General features: G+C 36.9%; 1 protein-coding gene and 1 pseudogene across 1 annotated transcript; both read left to right on the top strand.

Moving 5' to 3' along the window:
- Positions 1-1,154: 1,154 nt before the first annotated feature.
- LOC140846191 (septin-7 pseudogene) lies at positions 1,155-2,385 on the top strand (annotated as a pseudogene).
- A 4,568-nt stretch (positions 2,386-6,953) lies between these two features.
- On the top strand, positions 6,954-7,676 carry LOC140846013 (olfactory receptor 14K1-like). Its single transcript, XM_073221444.1, has one exon. It carries the CDS (start codon positions 6,954-6,956, stop codon positions 7,674-7,676), a length of 723 nt encoding a protein of 240 aa, XP_073077545.1.
- The last annotated feature ends 11,759 nt before the right edge of the window (positions 7,677-19,435 follow it).

The raw sequence follows: 19,435 nt of genomic DNA, 5'->3' as shown, positions 1-19,435 counted from the left end.
GATCTCTTCTTTGGCTTTTTCATTGATTCATTGATTAGGTAGAAAAATGTTGTTTAGTCCTCAATTGCTTGTAGGCTTTTTTTTTTTCTTTAAGTACTTGATTTCTAGCTTTATATCATTTTAATCTGAAAAGATGTTTGATACAGTTTCAATCTTTTTTATTTTACTGATATATTTTTTGTATCCTAATATTTTATCTATTCATATTCATCTGAGAAAAATGTGTGTCCTGCTGCTTTTGGGTGGAAGGATGTGTATATATCTGTAAAGTCCATCTTGTCTAATGTGTCTTTCAACATCTCTGTTTCCTTATTTTCTGGTGCCCAGGAGCTGAAGACCAGTGCCTGGTTTCCTTTTGCAGGGGATCTGTGTTCCTGTGCTGTGGGTAGGGCCCACCTCTCTGCCTTCCTGTCAGTAGTAGGAGATCGCTGTCAGCATGGGCTGGTGGCTCTCCTCTGCCAGCCCTTTCTGTGATGTGAGAAGTTTCTACTGGGATTCCTTTTGGGCAGCTCCACCCTCTGCCTGCTGGTCAGCAACAGTGGTCTACTGATGGTCCTAGCAGGCCAGGCAGGACCGGGGCACAGGAAATAAACCCAGGTTAGATATCAAAGTTCTACAGCATTCATGTACTCTATCCTCTACACTTTACAATGAAAAGAACGAAGGCCAGAGAGGGAGCAAAAATCTCCTAAGTTTAAAAAAAAACACATTCATTAGAGTGATTTTTGAAAAAAAAATAAATGACCTTTAGTCCTTTTCCAGTTATGACATTTTAACACCATGTTGGACTTACTTTATTTTTGCATAGAGAAAATGTGTTTAAGAAATCAACCAACATCACGTGAGCCAGCGTTCTTCCCCGCGAGGCGTCCTGCTGCTGCCTGGGGACTGCAGTCTGCTCACCGCACTTACCCAGTAGGACAGTCCGGTGAGGCCCCTTCTGCGGGGGCGGGAGTGAGGCGTGAGCCCGCGGTGGGGTCCGCCCGCTGCCGTCTGCGTGAGCGGGGCGGCTGCGCCGTGGAATCCGCGTCGGCGGCCTTGGAGAAGCGGCGGGCCGCGCGGCGCCCAGGCTGGTTGCGGAGGGGGGGGAGTGTCGGTCAGTTTGAGATCCGTGGCTGCTCAGGACGGGAGCGTCAACAGCAGCACCGTGGCTCAACAGAAGAACCGTGAATGCTAGGTGGGATTTGCAAATCTCCCAGGTCAAGTATACAGAAAATCAGTGAAGAGAGGGTATGAATTCACACTTATGGCTGTGGGTGAATCTGGACTGGGAAAGTCAACATTAATCAACTCATTATTCCTCATAGATTTGTATTCTTCAGAGTATCCAGGTCCTTCTCATAGAATAAAAAAGACTACAGGTGGAACAATCCAAAGTTTTAATCAAAGAAGGTGGTGTTTAGTTGCTGCCTCAATAGTTGATACCTCAGGATTTGGAGATGCAGTGGATAATAGTAATTGCCGACAGCCTGTTACTGACTACATTGATAGTAAATTTGAGGACTACCTAAATGCAGAATCTCGAGTGAACACACAGCAGATGCCTGATAATAGGGTGCAGCGCTGTTTATACTTCATTGCTCCTTCAGGACATGGACTTAAACCATTGGATACTGAGTTTATGAAGCTTTTGCATGAAAAAGTGAGTATCATTCCACTTATTGCCAAAGCAGACACCCTCACACCAGAGGAATGCCAACAGTTTAAAAAACAGATAATGAAAGAAATCCAAGAACGTAAAATTAAAATATATGAGTTTCCAGAGACAGATAATGAAGAAGAAAATAAGTTTGTTGAAAAGATAAAAGACCGTTTACCTCTTGTTGTGGTAGGTAGTAATACTATCATTGAATATAATGGCAAATGGATCAGAGGAAGACGTTGTGTGTTGCTGAAGTTGAAAATTGTGAACATTGTGATTTTACAATTCTAAGAAGTATGTTGATAAGAACACACATGCAGGACTTGAAAGATGTCACTAAAAATGTACACTATGAAAATTACCTGAGCAGAAAACTGGCAGCTGTGACTTATAATGGAGCTGATAATAGCAAGAATGAAGGGCAGCTCACCAAGAGCCCACTTGCACAAATGGAAGAAGAAAGAAGGGAGCACGTAGCTAAGATGAAGAAAATGGAGATGCAGATGGAGCAGGCGTTTGAGATGAAGGTCAAAGAAAAAGTTCAAGAACTGGACTCTGAACCTGAGCTCCAAAGGCACCATGAGCAAATGAAAAAGCATCTGGAAGCCCAGCACAAAGAATTAGAGGAAAAACGTCGTCAGTTTGAAGATGAGAAAGCAAACTGGGAAGCCCAACAACGTATTTTAGAACAACAGAACTCTTCAAGGACCTTGGAAAAGAGCAAGAAGGGGAAGATCTTTTAAACCCGCGATTGACCACCACTTACATATTAGTTGTCAGTATTCCAGCTTGGACATCGGTGTTTGCCGGATCCGTTTGACCAATCTGCACCAGTTTAATCCATAATGATGGATTTAAAAGCATGATAAAATTATTATATTTTGTTCTTGATGGAGAATAAGATCCCTTGAATTGTCTAGGGTGTTGTGTACTTAGAAACTAACAGCTCTAAGTACCTTTCCTACATTCTCTTTTGTTTTTTATTAAACAGATATCTTCAATTTAATGCAAGAAAACATTGTACTGTTGTACAATCATGTTCTGGTAGTTTGACTGTTTACAGGATATTCCAAAATAAAAGAACTCTGGAAGGTTTTCATTGAAGATAAATTGCCATAATATGATATAAACTATGCTTCTCTATAATAAATAAAATACAAAGGTTCCATTCAATGCAGCATATATAATAATGTAATTGAGTCTAACACAGTTGACCCTATTTTTTGACACACCATTGTTTAAAAATACACATGGAAAAATGACCCTATGTGCTTACAATGCACCTAGAGCTTTTTTATAACAATCTTTTGTTTGTGTGTTTGTTTTGGATTCTTTAAATATACATTCTCATTTAGTACCCTCTTTATTCAGAATCTCATTACTGCTTCATTTTTATAATAACATTTAATTTAGGTATTTTCCATATATTGGTCCTGCTAAAATAGAATATAACATCTTTCATATGTAATGAAAAAAAAAGAATTTTCCTTTAATTCTGTTTTTATACTTCATAGTAGGAAGCAGGGGGAAAGGCATTTATAGTTCATTTCTAGGCAAAACTGTGAAGCTAACCACCAACCTATTCCTACCTATGTGCAGTCTCTTTATTTTACTAGAATTGGGAATCATGACCTCTTGAAAAGGGAAAAAAAAAGTCACCATTCTGCATTTAGCTGTATTCATATACACATTTCTGTATATATTTTGTTTGTAATGTAAAAAATTCACATGAACAATGTTGTGATGTAAAAAAAAATGTCCAGTGCGGTAGCTGTTACTGTCTATTCCATTTTTCTACCAGTCTATTTAGTTACCTGTCAGTGCCCTTGTCAAACTAAAGCAATTTAGTAACTAGTTTGATGTCCTTTATCTGAGGGAAATGATCCGTGGTCTGAGGGAGCGCAGTGCTCGCAAGCAGTGGAGCACCTCCCAAGGGATTTTGGGTAAAAGCAAGTGTTATAGAGCTTTGGAAGGGGAATAGGGCATGATCGGCTGAGGATTCATATCTGGCGTCATTTTAAAATGTCAAGGGACGTAGAGCCCAGAGAGGACCTGGCATGTGGATATCAGTGGACTGGATATAGTGTGTTACTGGTCAAGAAGAACATTTGTAAGAACATGAAACTTCACTTTGCTGACTTGAAACTCCAGGCAGATGTGGCTCCATTTGGGGAGAAAAATTTATTTCAAGACCATCTATCCTTATCATTCTAATGTGCTTTCATATGTAAAAATATGTTCAACCAAAAGGACACAGAATAAAAAATGATGAAAAGTCAGTTTATAAATAATATATATGGGCTATTTTAAAAACAATTACATCTGGGCAAATTGCAAAAGCAGACTTGAATGAATAGATAAAAAACTGCTTGATGCTTGAGAAGATGCAAAATTGTGAAGATGCTCTTTCTTATGACAAAATGACTTGGTTACTATAAAATAGAGCTGCCAACAACAGATACAGAAATTTTTTAACAGCATTGAGCTTGCTACTCAATGGGAGAGACCAAAGGGAAAATTACAGGTTTAATGTAAATCATCTTTAAATCAGGCACCCAGTATTGAGGGTTTTTGATTCATCCCTTCCTTATCTTCTCTAAATTATAACTGTGACCATCATCTTTGGATAGTATTTATGAATTCACTCAATAGTTTTAAAACCATATGAAGAGTGTACATTAATATCCAAAAAGATTGAAACACACGTCTTATTTTGATGGAATTTATAAAGCAAGGGAAAGCAGTCAGTGTATTCAAAATTAAGTCTCTTCATATTTAGAGGACTTCCCACTGTCGTTGCTAAGCCGTCTCTCCTGAGGCAGGACATTGTTACACTCAAGCTGTAGAATCTGCTTATGCTTCTCCCTGGAGTCTGTTTATATGAATAAAATTTAAATTTATAGAAGCCAGTGAAATACTCTTTTATACTTTTCTTCATGTAGATCTGCAGCAATACCAAAACTATCTTCTGAGTAATGAAGCAAATGGGCTCTAATCTGTAGTATCTTGGCTATGCATCGGCATTCTAATGAGAAAGCCATATATTTTAATGTTGTCCAACAGGGAAAATGGGTGCAGTTTTCTAGGCTGAGCACAACTTTCTAGTATATTCAATATTGTCAGTCAGGGTTTATGGTAAAAATAGATATCAGGGCCCTGACACGTTCAATGACAATACTTTATTTCCCCTCCCTCTTCTTGGTTTCTTTGACAGCTGCATTTAGGTAAATGAATAGATAGGTCCTAGGAAAAAGAAGTTAAACTTTTCAGAGACTTTATAATTGTGAAAAATCAGTCCTTCTAGATTTAAATAGAACAGATCATGAAATGCAGTGATGCTGGTGTTTTTCTGACTTGATGAGGCCTGTAGGGCTTCACACACATCCTGTCCTGAGAAGGGGAACAGCGTGGGGTCCTGAGGTGAGCCAGGAGTCATGGCGCAGGGGTCCTGTGGCTTCAGATGATCAAATTCAGCCCCAAGAGATACTTTAATACCTCCTCTGAGAACCTCACTCACCATGACCCGATTTCCTTTAAATGAAGCTTTGTGACACTATGAAAATGATTTCAGAAAATTAATCAAGTTGAAAAAATATTTTCAGACATGGCACTATTCATTGTCATTGTCTTTTTATCTCCCAGAAAGCACAGGACTCCAAGAGGAAGCAAAGCCTAAGATCCAGCCAAGGCGGGCTTTCTCACCTCAACAGGTCATTACAAGCATTGGAGGTTCATTTTAGAACCAAATACTGAATATTCTTATCCTAAAGTTGCTTTTCATGCTTGCTCTCATTTCTGGATTAGCTTCCAGAAAATATTGGAAATATTTAGGTGAAAATAATAAGCTAAAACGTTTTGGATTTGATGTTCTTTGTTATTTAGAGACACACCTAAATTGATCCATGAGAAATTAATCAAAAAGTAAGTAGTGAAAAGATTAATTTTAACAACAATTTAAGGAGTTTTTGACTTGAGGGTTTTAATAGTTAATTAAAAGCATTCAATAAGCTGAAAATCAGCTTTGAGGGGAAAAAAACATTGAGCACATCTGAAATAAAGATGGTGCTAGAAAATCTATTTAGTTTTATCTCAGAAATTTGGCAAGCTCATAGGTTTTGCAAAAATGTGCATATTCTCTATTTGTAACAATAAACAATCTATTTTAGATACTTTCAGAAGTTGTTTGTCTAAGAATATTGGTAAGTGATAACATTCTAATTGTTACTACCTTTTTCAAAATTTCTGGTATTTTTTTTCTTTTTTTTTTTTGCAGGATACAGTCTGTATTTTGTCTTTTCTCAGAAAAGGATATCTTCATCCTCCCTGAAATATGAACTTGTTGCTTAATTTTCCCTAGAAATAATAGCTCCTTTCATTTACAATGAAGATTTATTCCCTTAAGATACGTTCTCCTTACTTAAAAAGATGAGAAATAGGGTGAGCAGATTGTGTGTCTGATTGTGAAGAGAAGTAGTCCCGTCTACCTCATGGTAACACATTTTCTTTATTTTTCATTTCTTACTACAACTGCATTTCCAACTCTGCCTTATGATTTATCCATTCTCTTCATTTTCTTTACATTTTGCTCTTTTTCTCTTTATAGCATGAAATGGGAGATTAATTCAATTAATATATTCTCTGTTAGTGGGTCATTTTCTTGTTATAGTGTTTATTAAATTGAACTTTGTATTAATAATCTCACTTATCATTGCTACATTCTCAAATTTGTGTTGCTTACAGATAAACCCTACATATTTGCAGTAGAAACAACTTAAAAAGCAAATGTACAATATAGGACTGATATATAGTAGTTAATTTTAATTCAATTAATTTCGCATCTATGAAACAAAATTTGCCATTTATTAATACATAGTATGAATCAACTCCTTTATAATTTTGCTATTCAATTAACCTTTGTAGATGTATATATGCTGTTAAAAAAGAGATAACATCACCACCTTTTTTCAACAAAAGAGAGCACATATGTATGATGTGGTCTCACTTTAGAGCCAGCCCACACTCTACAAACTGATAAAGTGCAGATTTCAGACAGTGTCTTGAAGAACTGTAAGAAATGTGTAGTCTTAAAAAAATAGAGCTTTTGGGAAGCCTGTTAATATTATTAAATTGCTGTCTCCCACAGGAGGCATGGTAGAGGCAAGGACATTGGCCAGCGTCACAGCAGTGACAGGATTCTTCCTGGGGGGATTCTCTGACACCAGAGGGCTCCAAGTTCTACATGCCTTTCTTTTTTTTACTAATTTACATGGCAACACTGTTGGGAAACATTCTCATTATTGTGCTTGTGACCATGGACCAGTGTCTTCACACTGCGATGTACTTCTTCCTGAAGAATTTGTCCTTTGACCTCTGCCTTATTTCCATCATTGTTCCAAAATCCATTCTCAACTGTCTGCCCAACAACACCTCTATTTCTTTCCCCGGATGTGTACTGCAGGTCTTACTGGTGATACACTTTGTGGGGTCTGAGGTGTCCATACTCACCGCCATGTCTTATGACCGCTATGTGACCATCTGTCACCCCCTGCACTATGGGGTCGTCATGAACAACACGGCGTGTGGGAAGTTGGCCGCTGCCTCCTGGATCCTTGGAGGAGTCTTCGGAGGTCTATATGCGACTGGCACTTTCTCTTTATCTTTCTGTGGTTCCAGAAGAGTACCACAGTTTTTCTGTGATCTTCCCTCATTATTAAAGATTTCTTGCTCTAAAGATCATATTACTATTAATGTCAGTGTGGCCATTGGGATATTTTATGGTTTTTTTTGTTTACTTGTCATTGTTTTCTCATATATCTATATTTTCAATACAGTGCTAAGGATCCCATCTGCACAAGGCCGGTCACAAGCTCTCTCCACCTGCCTTCCCCATCTCATGGCTGTGACCACCTTTCCCCTGACAGGAGCCATTGCCTATTTGAAACCAGTGCCTGAGTCCCCGTCTCTCCTGGCCTTGCTGCTCTCATGCTGTACGCAGTACTCCTCCCTCTCTGAACCCCATTATCTACAGCCTTAGGAACAGGGGAATCAAGGCAGCTCATAGAAAGTTCCTGTGGAAAATAGGTGGCTGTGTGAAATAGGAGAAATAGAAATACAATTGCCAGAGCTGAATTTTTCTTTCTTATTCTCATTAACAGTCTTTATGATATTGGGTGTGTAACAATTCTTCCCAGCTGGTTTTCTAAAAAAAATCTAAGTTTGAAAGATTGGAATTCTCCCAGCTTCAAAAAAGCTCTAGTTTTTATCAAGATATATTTCACTTAGTGAATCTACCTCAGAATTTATCTTATCTTACTGACTTTAGCAGATTTACTTTCATACAATAATTTTGTATGTTTAGAAGTTTCAACAATAAAAGGCTACCAAATTTGGACTATTTCTATTTGTATCTTATTTTCAAACAATAAATTCATATATCAAATTTTAGCTAATTCAAAAATCACGTACAGAGAATAGAACAATTATGCATATTAAAATTCCTGTATTGAATTTCATGAATTTTACACAAATACTTTTACCAATATATAGATATTAGGTAGTGGACCTTCCATAAGAGATGTATTAATGTGTTTGAAAAATGACGTTGTATTTAATGTACCATTATTGTGCTGGTGTATCCTAACAGCCACTAGTTTCATTTGTGTGATGTATTTTAAAGCAAATTTTTTATCAATGTGGTACCAAATGCATTATTTAGTGATATTCCTTCTTATGCTATTAAAAACATTGCTTTTAGACCAGAGGACACAGGACAACATCCAGACCACATTCACACCTGCGAGAACCCAGCGCCTCATGAAGGGGGAGAAGAAGGCCACAAACCAAAAAGAAGGAAAGCTCTTCCAGCTGTTGCTCGTACCAGCTCTGCAAACTATCTCTATCACCATGAAAAGGCAAAACTACAGGCAGACAAAGATCACAGAGACAACACCTGAGAAGGAGACAGACCTAACCAGTCCTCCTGAAAAAGAATTCAAAATAAAAATCATGAACATGCTGACAGAGATGCAGAGAAAAGTGCAAGAGCAATGGGATGAGATGCAGAGAAAAATGCAAGAGCAATGGGATGAAGTCTGGAGGGAGATCACAGATGTCAGGAAGGAGATCACAGAAGTGAAACAATCCCTGGAAGGATTTATAAGCAGAATGGATAAGATGCAAGAGGCCATTGAAGGAATAGAAACCAGAGAACAGGAACGTATAGAAGCTGACATAGAGAGAGATAAAAGGATCTCCAGGAACGAAACACTAAGAGAACTATGTGATTAATCCAAAAGGAATCATATTCGTATTATAGGGGTACCAGAAGAAGAAGAAAGAGGAAAAGGGATAGAAAGTCTCTTTGAAGAAATAATTGCTGAAAACTTCCCCAAACTGGGGAAGGAAATAATCGAACAGACTACGGAAATACACAGAATCCCAAACAGAAAGGATCCAAGGAGGACAACACCAAGACACATAATAATTAAAATGGCAAGGATCAAGGACAAGGGAAGAGTTTTAAAGGCAGCTAGAGAGAAAAAGGTCACCTATAAAGGAAAACCCATCAGGCTAACATCAGACTTCTCAACAGAAACCCTACAGCCCAGAAGAGAATGGCATGATATACTTAATGCAATGAATCAGAAGGGCCTTGAACCAAGGAAACTGTATCCAGCACAACTATCATTTAAATATGATGGCAGGATTAAACAATTCCCAGACATGCAAAAGCTGAGAGAATTTGCTTCCTACAAACCACCTCTACAGGGCATCTTACAGGGACTGCTCTAGATGGGAGCATTCCTAAAAAGAGCACAGAACAAAACATACAACATAAGAAGAAGGGAGGAGGAGGAATAAGAAGGGAGAGAAGAAAAGAATCTCCAGACAGTGTATATAACATCTCGATAAGCGAGCTAAGTTAGGCAGTAAGATACTAAAGAAGCTAACCTTGAACCTTTGGTAACCACGAATCTAAAGCCTGCAATAGCAGTAAGTACATATATCTCAATAGTCACCCTAAATGTAAATGGACTTAATGCACCAATCAAAAGACACAGAGTAATAGAATGGATAAAAAAGCAAGACCCATCTATATGCTGCTTACAAGAAACTCACCTCAAACCCAAAGACAAGCACACACTAAAAGTCAAAGGATGCAAAAACATATTTCAGGCAAACAACAGTGAGATGAAAGCAGGGGTTGCAGTACTAATATCAGACAAAATAGACTTCAAAACAGAGAAAGTAAAAAGAGATAAAGAAGGACACTACATAATGATAAAAGGATCAGTCCAACAAGAGGATATAACCATTCTAAATATATATGAACCCAACACAGGAGCACCAGCATATGTGAAACAAATACAAACAGAAATAGGAGGGAAATAGATTGCAATGCATTCATCTTAGGGGACTTCAACACACCACTCACCCCAAAGAATAGATTCACCAGGCAGAAAATAAGTAAGGACACACAGGCATTGAACAACACACTAGAACAGATGGACCTAACAGAAATCTATAGAACTCTACATCTAAAAGCAACAGGATATACATTCTTCTCAAGTGCACATGGAACATTCTCCAGAATAGACCACATACTAGCTCACAAAAAGAGCCTCAATAAATTCCAAAATATTGAAATTCTACCAACAAATTTTTCAGACCACAAAGGTATAAAACTAGAAATAAATTCTACAAAGAAAACAAAAAGGCTCACAAACACATGGAGGCTTAACAACATGCTTCTAAATAATCAACGGATCAATGAACAAATCAAAATAGAGATCAAGGAATATATAGAAACAAATGACAACAACAGCACAAAGCCCCAACTTTTCTGGGATGCAGGAAAAGCAGTCTTAAGAGGAAAGTATATAGCCATCCAGGCACACCTGAAGAAGGAAGAACAATCCCAAATGAATAGTCTAACATCACAACTATCGAAGCTGGAAAAGGAAGAACAAATGAGGCCTAAAGTCAGCAAAAGGAGGGACATAATAAAGATCAAAGAAGAAATAAACAAAATTGAGAAAAATAAAACAACAGCAGAAATCAACGAAACCAAGAGCTGGTTCTTTGAGAAAATAAACAAAATAGATAAGCCTGTAGCCAAACTTATTCAGAGAAAAAGAGAATCAACACAAATCAACATAATCAGAAATGAGAATGGAAAAATCACAACAGACCCCACAGAAATACAAAAAATTATTAAAGACTACTATGAAAACCTATATGCCAACAAGCTGGAAAACATAGAAGAAATGGACAACTTCCTAGAAAAATACAACCTCCCAAGACTGACCAAGGAAGAAACACAAAAGTTTAACAAACCAATTACGAGCAAAGAAATTGAAATGGTAATCAAAAAAATACCCAAGAACAAAACTCCGGGGCTGGACGGATTTGCCTCGGAATTTTATCAGACACACAGAGAAGACATAATACCCATTCTCCTTAAAGTGTTCCAAAAAATAGAAGAGGAGGGAACACTCCCAAAGTCATTCTATGAAGCCAACATCACCCTAATACCAAAACCAGGCAATGACCCCAACAAAAACGAAAATTACAGACCAATATCCCTGTTGAATGTTGATGCAAAAATACTCAATAAAATATTAGCAAACTGAATTCAAAAGTATATCAAAAGGATCATACACCATGACCAAGTGGGATTCATCACAGGGATGCAAGGATGGTACATTTGAAAATCCATCAACATCATCCACCACATCAACAAAAAGAAAGACAAAAACCACATGATCATCTCCGTAGATGCTGAAAAAGCATTTGACAAAATTCAACATTCATTCATGATAAAAACTCTCAACAAAATGGGAATAGAGGGCAAGTACCTCAACGTAATAAAGGCCATATATGATAAACCCACAGCCAACATTATACTGAACAGCAAGAAGCTGAAAGCTTTTCCTCTGAGATCAGGAAGTAGACAGGGATGCCCACTCTCCCCACTGTTTTTTAACCTAGGACTGGAGGTCCTAGCCATTAAAATCAGACAAAAAAAAAGAAATACAAGGAATCCAGATTGGTAAAGAAGAAGTTAAACTGTCATTATTTGCAGATGACATTATATTGTACATAAAAAACCCTAAAGACTCCACTTCAAAACTACTAGAAGTGATATCAGAATACAGGAAAGTTGCAGGATACAAAATTAAGACACAGAAATCTGTAGCTTTCCTATACACTAACAATGAACCAATAGAAAGAGAAATCAGGAAAACAATTCCATTCACAATTGCATCGAAAAGAATAAAATACCTAGGAATAAGCCTAACCAAAGAAGTGAAAGACTTATACTCTGAAAACTACAAGTCACTCTTAAGAGAAATTAAAGGGGTCACTAACAAATGGAAACTCATCCCCTGCTCATGGCTAGGAAGAATTAATATCATCAAAATGGCCATCCTGCCTAAAGCAATATACGGATTTGATGCAATCCCTATGAAACTACCAGCAACATTCTTCAATGAATTGGAACAAATAATTCAAAAATTCATATGGAAACACCAAAGACCCCGAATAGCCAAAGCAACCCTGAGAACGAAGAATAAAGTAGGGGGGATCTCACACCCCAACTTCAAGCTCTACTACAAAGCCATAGTAATCAAGACAATTTGGTACTGGCACAAGAACAGAGCCATAGACCAGTGGAACAGATTAGAGACTCCAGACATTAACCCAAACATATATGGTCAATTAATATTTGATAAAGGAGCCATGGACACACAATGGCAAAATGACAGTCTCTTCAACAGATGGTGCTGGCAAAACTGGACAGCTACATGTAGGAGAATTAAACTGGACCTTTGTCTAACCCCATATACAAAGGTAAACTCAAAATGGATCAAAGACCTGAATGTAAGTCATGAAACCATTAAACTCTTGGAAAAAAAACACAGGCAAAAACCTCTTAGACATAAACATGAGTGAACTCTTCTTGAATATATCTCCCTGGGCAAGGAAGACAACAGCAAAAATGAGCAAGTGGGACTACATTAAGCTGAAAAGTTTCTGTACAGCGAAAGACACCATGAATAGAACAAAAAGGAACCCTACAGTATGGGAGAATATATTTGAAAATGAGAGATCCGATAAAGGCTTGACGTCCAGAATATATAAAGAGCTCACACAAGTCAACAAACAAAAAACAAATACCCCAATTAAAAAATGGGCAGAGGAACTGAACAGATAGTTCTCTGAAGAAGAAATACAGATGGCCAAAAGACACATGAAAAGATGCTCCACATCTCTAATTATCAGAAAAAATGCAAATTAAAACTACAATGAGGTATCACCTCATACCAGTAAGTATAGCTGCCATCCAAAAGACAAACAACAACAAATGTTGGTGAGGCTGTGGAGAAAGGGGAACCTTCCTACACTCCTGGTGGGAATGTAAATTAGTTCAACCATTGTGGAAAGCAATATGGAGGTTCATCAAAATGCTCAAAACAGACCTACCATTTGACCCAGGAATTCCACTCCTAGGAATTTACCCTAAGAACGCAGCAATCAAGTTTGAGAAAGACAGATGCACCCCTATGTTTATCGCAGTGCTATTTACAATAGCCAAGAATTGGAAGCAACCTAAGTGTCCATTGATAGATGAATGGATAAAGAAGATGTGGTACATATACACAATGGAATACTACTCAGCTGTAAGAAGAGGAAAATTCCTACCATTTGCAGCAACATGGATGGAGCTGGATAGTATTATGCTCAGTGAAATAAACCAAGCGGAGAAAGCGAAATACCAAGTGATTTCACTCATCTGAAGAGTATAAGAACAAAGGAAAAACTGAAGGAACAAAACAGCAGTGGAATTACAGAACCCAAAAATGGACTAACAGTAGATCAAGGCCTAGCTTGGCTATCCAGAAAATGAACTAAGATACGATATGAGGAGGAGCTTCCAGCATCAGCACTCTCTGGAGGACTCTTGCCTGGGGATGATCATCAAAAAGCCTCCACAGGGATCCAGGCGAAGCTGCGGTTGTGGCTGCGTCCATCCCACCGTTTCCTGGACTTGCCATTGGAATGAGGAGGGACATGTCTAGGCTGGCATGTGCATACAGTGAGACAGCGAATTTGACTGGATCTGTACTGTTGGAACTCAACCAGGAGTTGGGAGGGGTGCAAGTTGTTACGCTCCAAAATCTTATGACTACAGACTATCTACGGTTAAAAGAACATATGGGATGTGAACAGATCCCAGAAATGGGTTGCTTTAATTTGTCTGATTTCTCTCAGACTGTTCAAGTACAGTTGGACAATATCCATCATATCATAGACAAATTTTCACAAATGCCTAGGGTGCCTAACTGGTTTTCTTGGCTTCACTGGAGATGGCTGGTAATTATAGATTTGCTTTTTTTATGTCACCGTATTCCTGTTATGTTAATATGTGTGCGCAAGTTAGTTGATAGTTTAAAACCTATACATACTTAAGGTACTCTACAAGAAGATATGTCAAAGAAATAATCAATCCTCCCATGTTTTCTTCCATATGCTACCTCTATAGCTTTTCTTCTTCCTTCCTAATTACAACCCTTAAATAGAATTCATGCCTCATATTGAATTTACCGAGTATCATAATTCCTCCAGGTGGTAAAGATACCTTGAGACAAGTGCTGGGCATAGAAGCCACAGGGCATAAATCTGCAAAGAAGTAAAAAGGTAACCTTTTCAAACAATATGGCTTCTCTCTCACTTACCAACTTTACATTTCCCTGTATGGCCCCAGAAGATGACTGGTTAGCTAGAGACGGGTAAGATTCCTCAAGGGAGGGACAACCTAAGACAGGCACAGTCGCAGGGGGGCCATCAGGTGAGAAATTGGGGAACAACAGTGGTGAAGCTTAGAACCTCACCCCCCCTGTGTTGAGAGAAAGCTTCTGCATCCATGGATGTTTTATTGCCCTTGTCTAGCTCAGATTAGCACATCGTCTACAGGCACACACCTGATCATCTACAATTGCTCTCTTACAACACTAAAGTATGTTTTCTACCTTTATCTTGCATCTACCTACCACTTCAGCAGTTTATTTAAAATAAAAATAATAATAATAATAAAGGGAGAAATGTGGGATCCACGTATAAATCAAGTATAAAAATCAAATGAATATTCATATTTGTCCTGATTGTTTATAGTTCATAATGCGTGATCAAAACCGAAAGTTTCTGTGATGAATGCCTTTGTACTGTTCACCATGTAAGAACTTATTCACTATGTAATAATTCATTCACCATGTAAGAACTTGTTAATTATGCTTCAGAAGATTAGAGACTGAAGAGAACTAGGCTTGAGATGGATTAGTGACTGTGCATTGAGCATTGACCCCACTATACAGAATTTTATTGTTGTTAACAACCATTTGATCAATAAATATGAGAGATGCCCTCTCAAAAAAAAATAAAAAATAAGAAAAATGAAATAAAATGGGATTTAAAGTAAAAAAAAAAAAGAAAAAACATTGCTTTTAATAAACTCATAAAAACAGAGTTGAACGGTGATTATCAGATGGGTGGGGGTAGGGGTATTTAGGATAGATTTTTTTAAGGGTACAAACTTGGAACTAATAGATAAAGAAGCCCTGGTGATATAATGCACACATAGTGATTATACACAATGCAGTCTTATAAACTTCAAAGTCTCTAAGACACAAGATCTTAACTGTTTCCACCAAAAAATAAAGAATTATAAGTACGTGATGTGATAGAGGTTAGCTAACACTATAGTGGTAATCAAACTGCAATACATGAATTAAACCAACACACCATAAGCTTACGGAATGCTATATGTAAATTATATCAATAAAATAAATTTTAAAAGAATATTATAGGAATTACATAATGTTTTCCAAACATGGAAAATCCAGAAACTTTTTTTGTTTAATGTAAAAATCAGTAAGGTATTTAAATAATTAATTAAAAAAACCACAGACACTTCAAAACACTGAAAGTAGATATTTCTCTTTTGATTTCATATGTGTCCATTGCTTGATTTGTATTATGGGAATCTAAGTTTAAAAAAGAGTAAGAGGAATCATTAGAAATAAATTGTTCTTTAGTTAGGTAGATGTACAACATTTATTTTGGGTATCCAATTCGGTAAGAATTTTTTAGTAGAAATTTAAGGAACATTAATTAAATAAACAAATACCATATAATTTCATTTATGTGTGGAATATAAATACAAAACAAAACAATGAACAAAATAGCAGGAGGCTCATAGACACTGAGAAGGGACTGGTGGTTACCTTGGGTGAGGGCTTGGAATGGGTGGGTTGGGGGAGGGAGGGTGATAAAGGGACACAAAAATTGTCAACCATGTTTGTCACAAAACTTTAGAACAGCATGGAGAATATGTAATGTCTTCCTCTGTTGACAGTACCTGTACTAGTTGATAGGATTTAATAATATGAGTAACTGTAGAACCACTGTGTTGTATAATGGAAACCAATATAAGATTGTCTATCAACTATACTTCGATTCAACAAAGAAAAAAATCAGCAATAACACCTAAAATAAAAAAGTATTTACACAACAAAGGAAATAACCAACAAAATAAAAATGAAACCTATGTAATGGGAAAAATATTTGAAAGCCATAAAGCTGACAAGGGGCTAATGACTAATATATGCAAGAATTCATACAACACAATAGAAATACATAATATGATTAAAATAATGGCAAAGGACCTGAACAGATGTTTTTTCCAAAAGAAGATGTACAAGTTGTGAACAGGAAAATTAAAAAATAGCCAGTATCACTAATCATCTACAAAAACATGCCAAGCAAACCATAATGAGGTATAACTCACATTTATTAGGGGAACCTTTATTAATAAAAAAACAATGTTGGTGAAGACACGGAGAATAGGGAACACTTGTACACTGTTAGTAAGAATATAAATTGATACAGATACTATGAAAGTTTAATATCAGGCTTATACCTGTGTTTTTATGTTTACTGTAAGAATTGTTCACTGAAAGAAACACGACTGCAGCAGTGCAGGTGTGGATTCAGTGATACGGGTACCTGCTGGACCACTGTGCTGTACACCAGAAACCAACAAAAGATTTTATGTCAATGAAACTAAATTATTTAATTAATTAAAAAAATGAAGACACGACAGCCAGGTAAATGTCTTTCAACCGATGAATAAAGAAAATGTAGCAAGTGTGGATAATGTATGGAATTGATTGTCACAATGGAGTATCATTTAGCATAAAAAAAGTGCAGACCTTTATATCCCCTTCATGTATTTCACCCATCACGCCACTCCTTCCCTCTGGTAACTGCTATCTGTTTTCTATATTTATAGGACCATTTTTTTTTTTTTTTAGATTTCACATATGAGTTATGGTATTTATCTTTTTCTGCCTGGCGTTTTTCACATAGCATATTACCCACTAGGTCCAACCATGTCACAAATGGCAAATTTCCTTCTTTTTTGTGATTGAGTAATAGTCCATTGGGTATATGTGCTAATCTTTTATGTCCATTCATCAGTCTATTGGTATTTGGGTTGCTTCCATGTCTTGGCTACTGTATGTAAATAATGGTTCTATGAACATAGGTAAGCATATATATTTTGGAATTAGTAATTTTGCTTTCTTCAGATAAATTCCCAGAAGTGGAATTTCTGGGTCATTTGTTTTTTTTCTATTTTTTAGTGGAATCCCAATGTTGGTTTCCCACAATGCATCAACTTACATTCCCACTAACAGTGCCTGAGGTTTCCCTTTTCTCTTCATACTCACCAACACTTGGTATTTCTTGTCCTTTGGATAGTGGCCATTCTGACTGGTATAAGGAGATATCTCATTGTGGTTCTGACTTGCATTTCCCTGATGATTACTGATGTGGAGCATCTCTTCATGTGCCTGTTGGCCGTCTGTATGTGCTCCTTGGAAAAATGTCTGTTCAGATCTCTGCTCACTTTTTAAAAGGGTTATTTGTTTTTTATGGTCTATATATTTTAGTTGTTAACCCTTAGTTGGATCAATTATTTGTGAATATATTTTCCTGAACTGTAGGTTGCCTTTCCAAAGTGGGAGTAAATTTGTGGTGAAACTAACCCTCAACATATATATTACTCCATGTATATATGTGTAAATATATTTATATACCTGTGTAAAACTCTATTGAATGAGAGTTGAGAAATGTGGCACACTGTTATTGTTACTGCAATGGATAATTGAAATCATGTACATAGGAAAAGAAGGGGACTTCATTTTCCTTGTATTATCCATTAAACAAATGAAATCGGTACACATAGGAGCAAATTATCTTTACTTAACTAGCACACTGAAAAAGTTAATAAAGGGAAATTTTCCATTATAATATATGTTTAGGATGGTTTTTATAGTCATGGTTCATTACTGGAAGCCACATATATTTCATATAGTCCAATTTGTTGGCTGGAAGTATGGGCTTGGGAGCCAAAATGCTGGCCTTGACCATGGACTTTGAAAATTGCTAATTTTATTTCATCTTATTCTTTTCCACTCAATTATATCAACCATCTAGAAACCCATTTAGTCTATCCAAATATCTATCTTCCTTTCCCTTCAGAATAAATAATATGAAATCATGCTTTATATTTAGAATTATATCTATTTCATTCTACACTTAAAAATAAAGAAAGTAACCCTTAACATTATAATACATTTGGGGCTTTTAAAATGAAAAGTATGTGAGAAGTTCTTAGAGCATTGTCTAACACATCATTATTTGTAGTTGTTACTGTAGTAGTTTCACATGACCAAGTCTCTAGAAATAAGTCGCACAGAAAAAGAAAATGAAACACAATGAAATACATACATGTATATTTTTGATTCTCATGCTAAGGCTGTTCCAAGCATAGCTTAAGATGTTCCAATAACCAAACTGAATATCCAATTTTAAATTTAAATGAACTGATACTAATTATGTCACTGTCATGTTAGCTACATTTCAAGCCCTTAATAGTCACATATATCGAGTATTAACGTATTTGATAGTACAGTTCTGGGCACCTTTGACTTGTAAGCTTATGTCTAGTGATAGAATTCCTACCTCTAATTAAAAGACTCACTTTTTAAAAATTCTCCATTGAATATTATTTTAAAACTTTTGGGCAATTTTTGGTCTCTGTCATGTCCTTTTTGCTGGTATGATCTTCAAGTTATGCCATCACAAACCAGTATTCCCATATATGAGCTTCCCAAATTTAATTAAAAATGCAAATATTTGCAATCTTGTTAAATATTATCGTATTGATCATCATCTGGAATTTAGACCACAGTCAGTGGGAACCCACATTCCTTGGAGATGCTGTCAAATGACTAGTATTGGATATTTGACTTAATTACCTGCTTGTGGAGTCCTTTAGGTAAGTGTTTTACTATGTCAGAAAATAATAAACAAATATGTTTACACCATAACAAATTCAGAACTTTCTATAGGCCCATGGGAACTATGGAGAAGCTTTTTGAGAGTACTGGGCATATTTTGCTTCCATTTATGAGGACCACACTTTCTTTTTTCAGATTCAAAAGACCTCCCTGAACTGAGGTGGGGGCACTATTTCCACTCATTTTCATCTGAATGTTCCCTGTGACTGTGACGTTTCGGGGAAACGGAGTAGGAAGGCGTGGAAGGGAAGTGCTGTGCAGGTCTGAGGGGCTCCCACAGGTGAGCCAGGTTCCCAGGGGATGCAGGACAGTCTATCACAGCGGAAGCTCTGTGAAGCAGGCAAAGGGGGACCACGACGCTGGGCAA

This window comes from Manis javanica, chromosome 14 (genome assembly GCF_040802235.1).
Source record: "Manis javanica isolate MJ-LG chromosome 14, MJ_LKY, whole genome shotgun sequence".
Taxonomy (NCBI): Eukaryota; Metazoa; Chordata; class Mammalia; order Pholidota; family Manidae; genus Manis; species Manis javanica.
Note: the sequence above shows the minus strand (reverse complement) of the source record. Positions and strands in the feature narration are given on the sequence as shown.

What these genes read in the sequence shown, in the direction of transcription:
- LOC140846013 (XM_073221444.1), top strand. Translation starts at nt 6,954, where the DNA reads ATGGACCAGTGTCTTCACACTGCGATGTACTTCTTCCTGAAGAATTTG.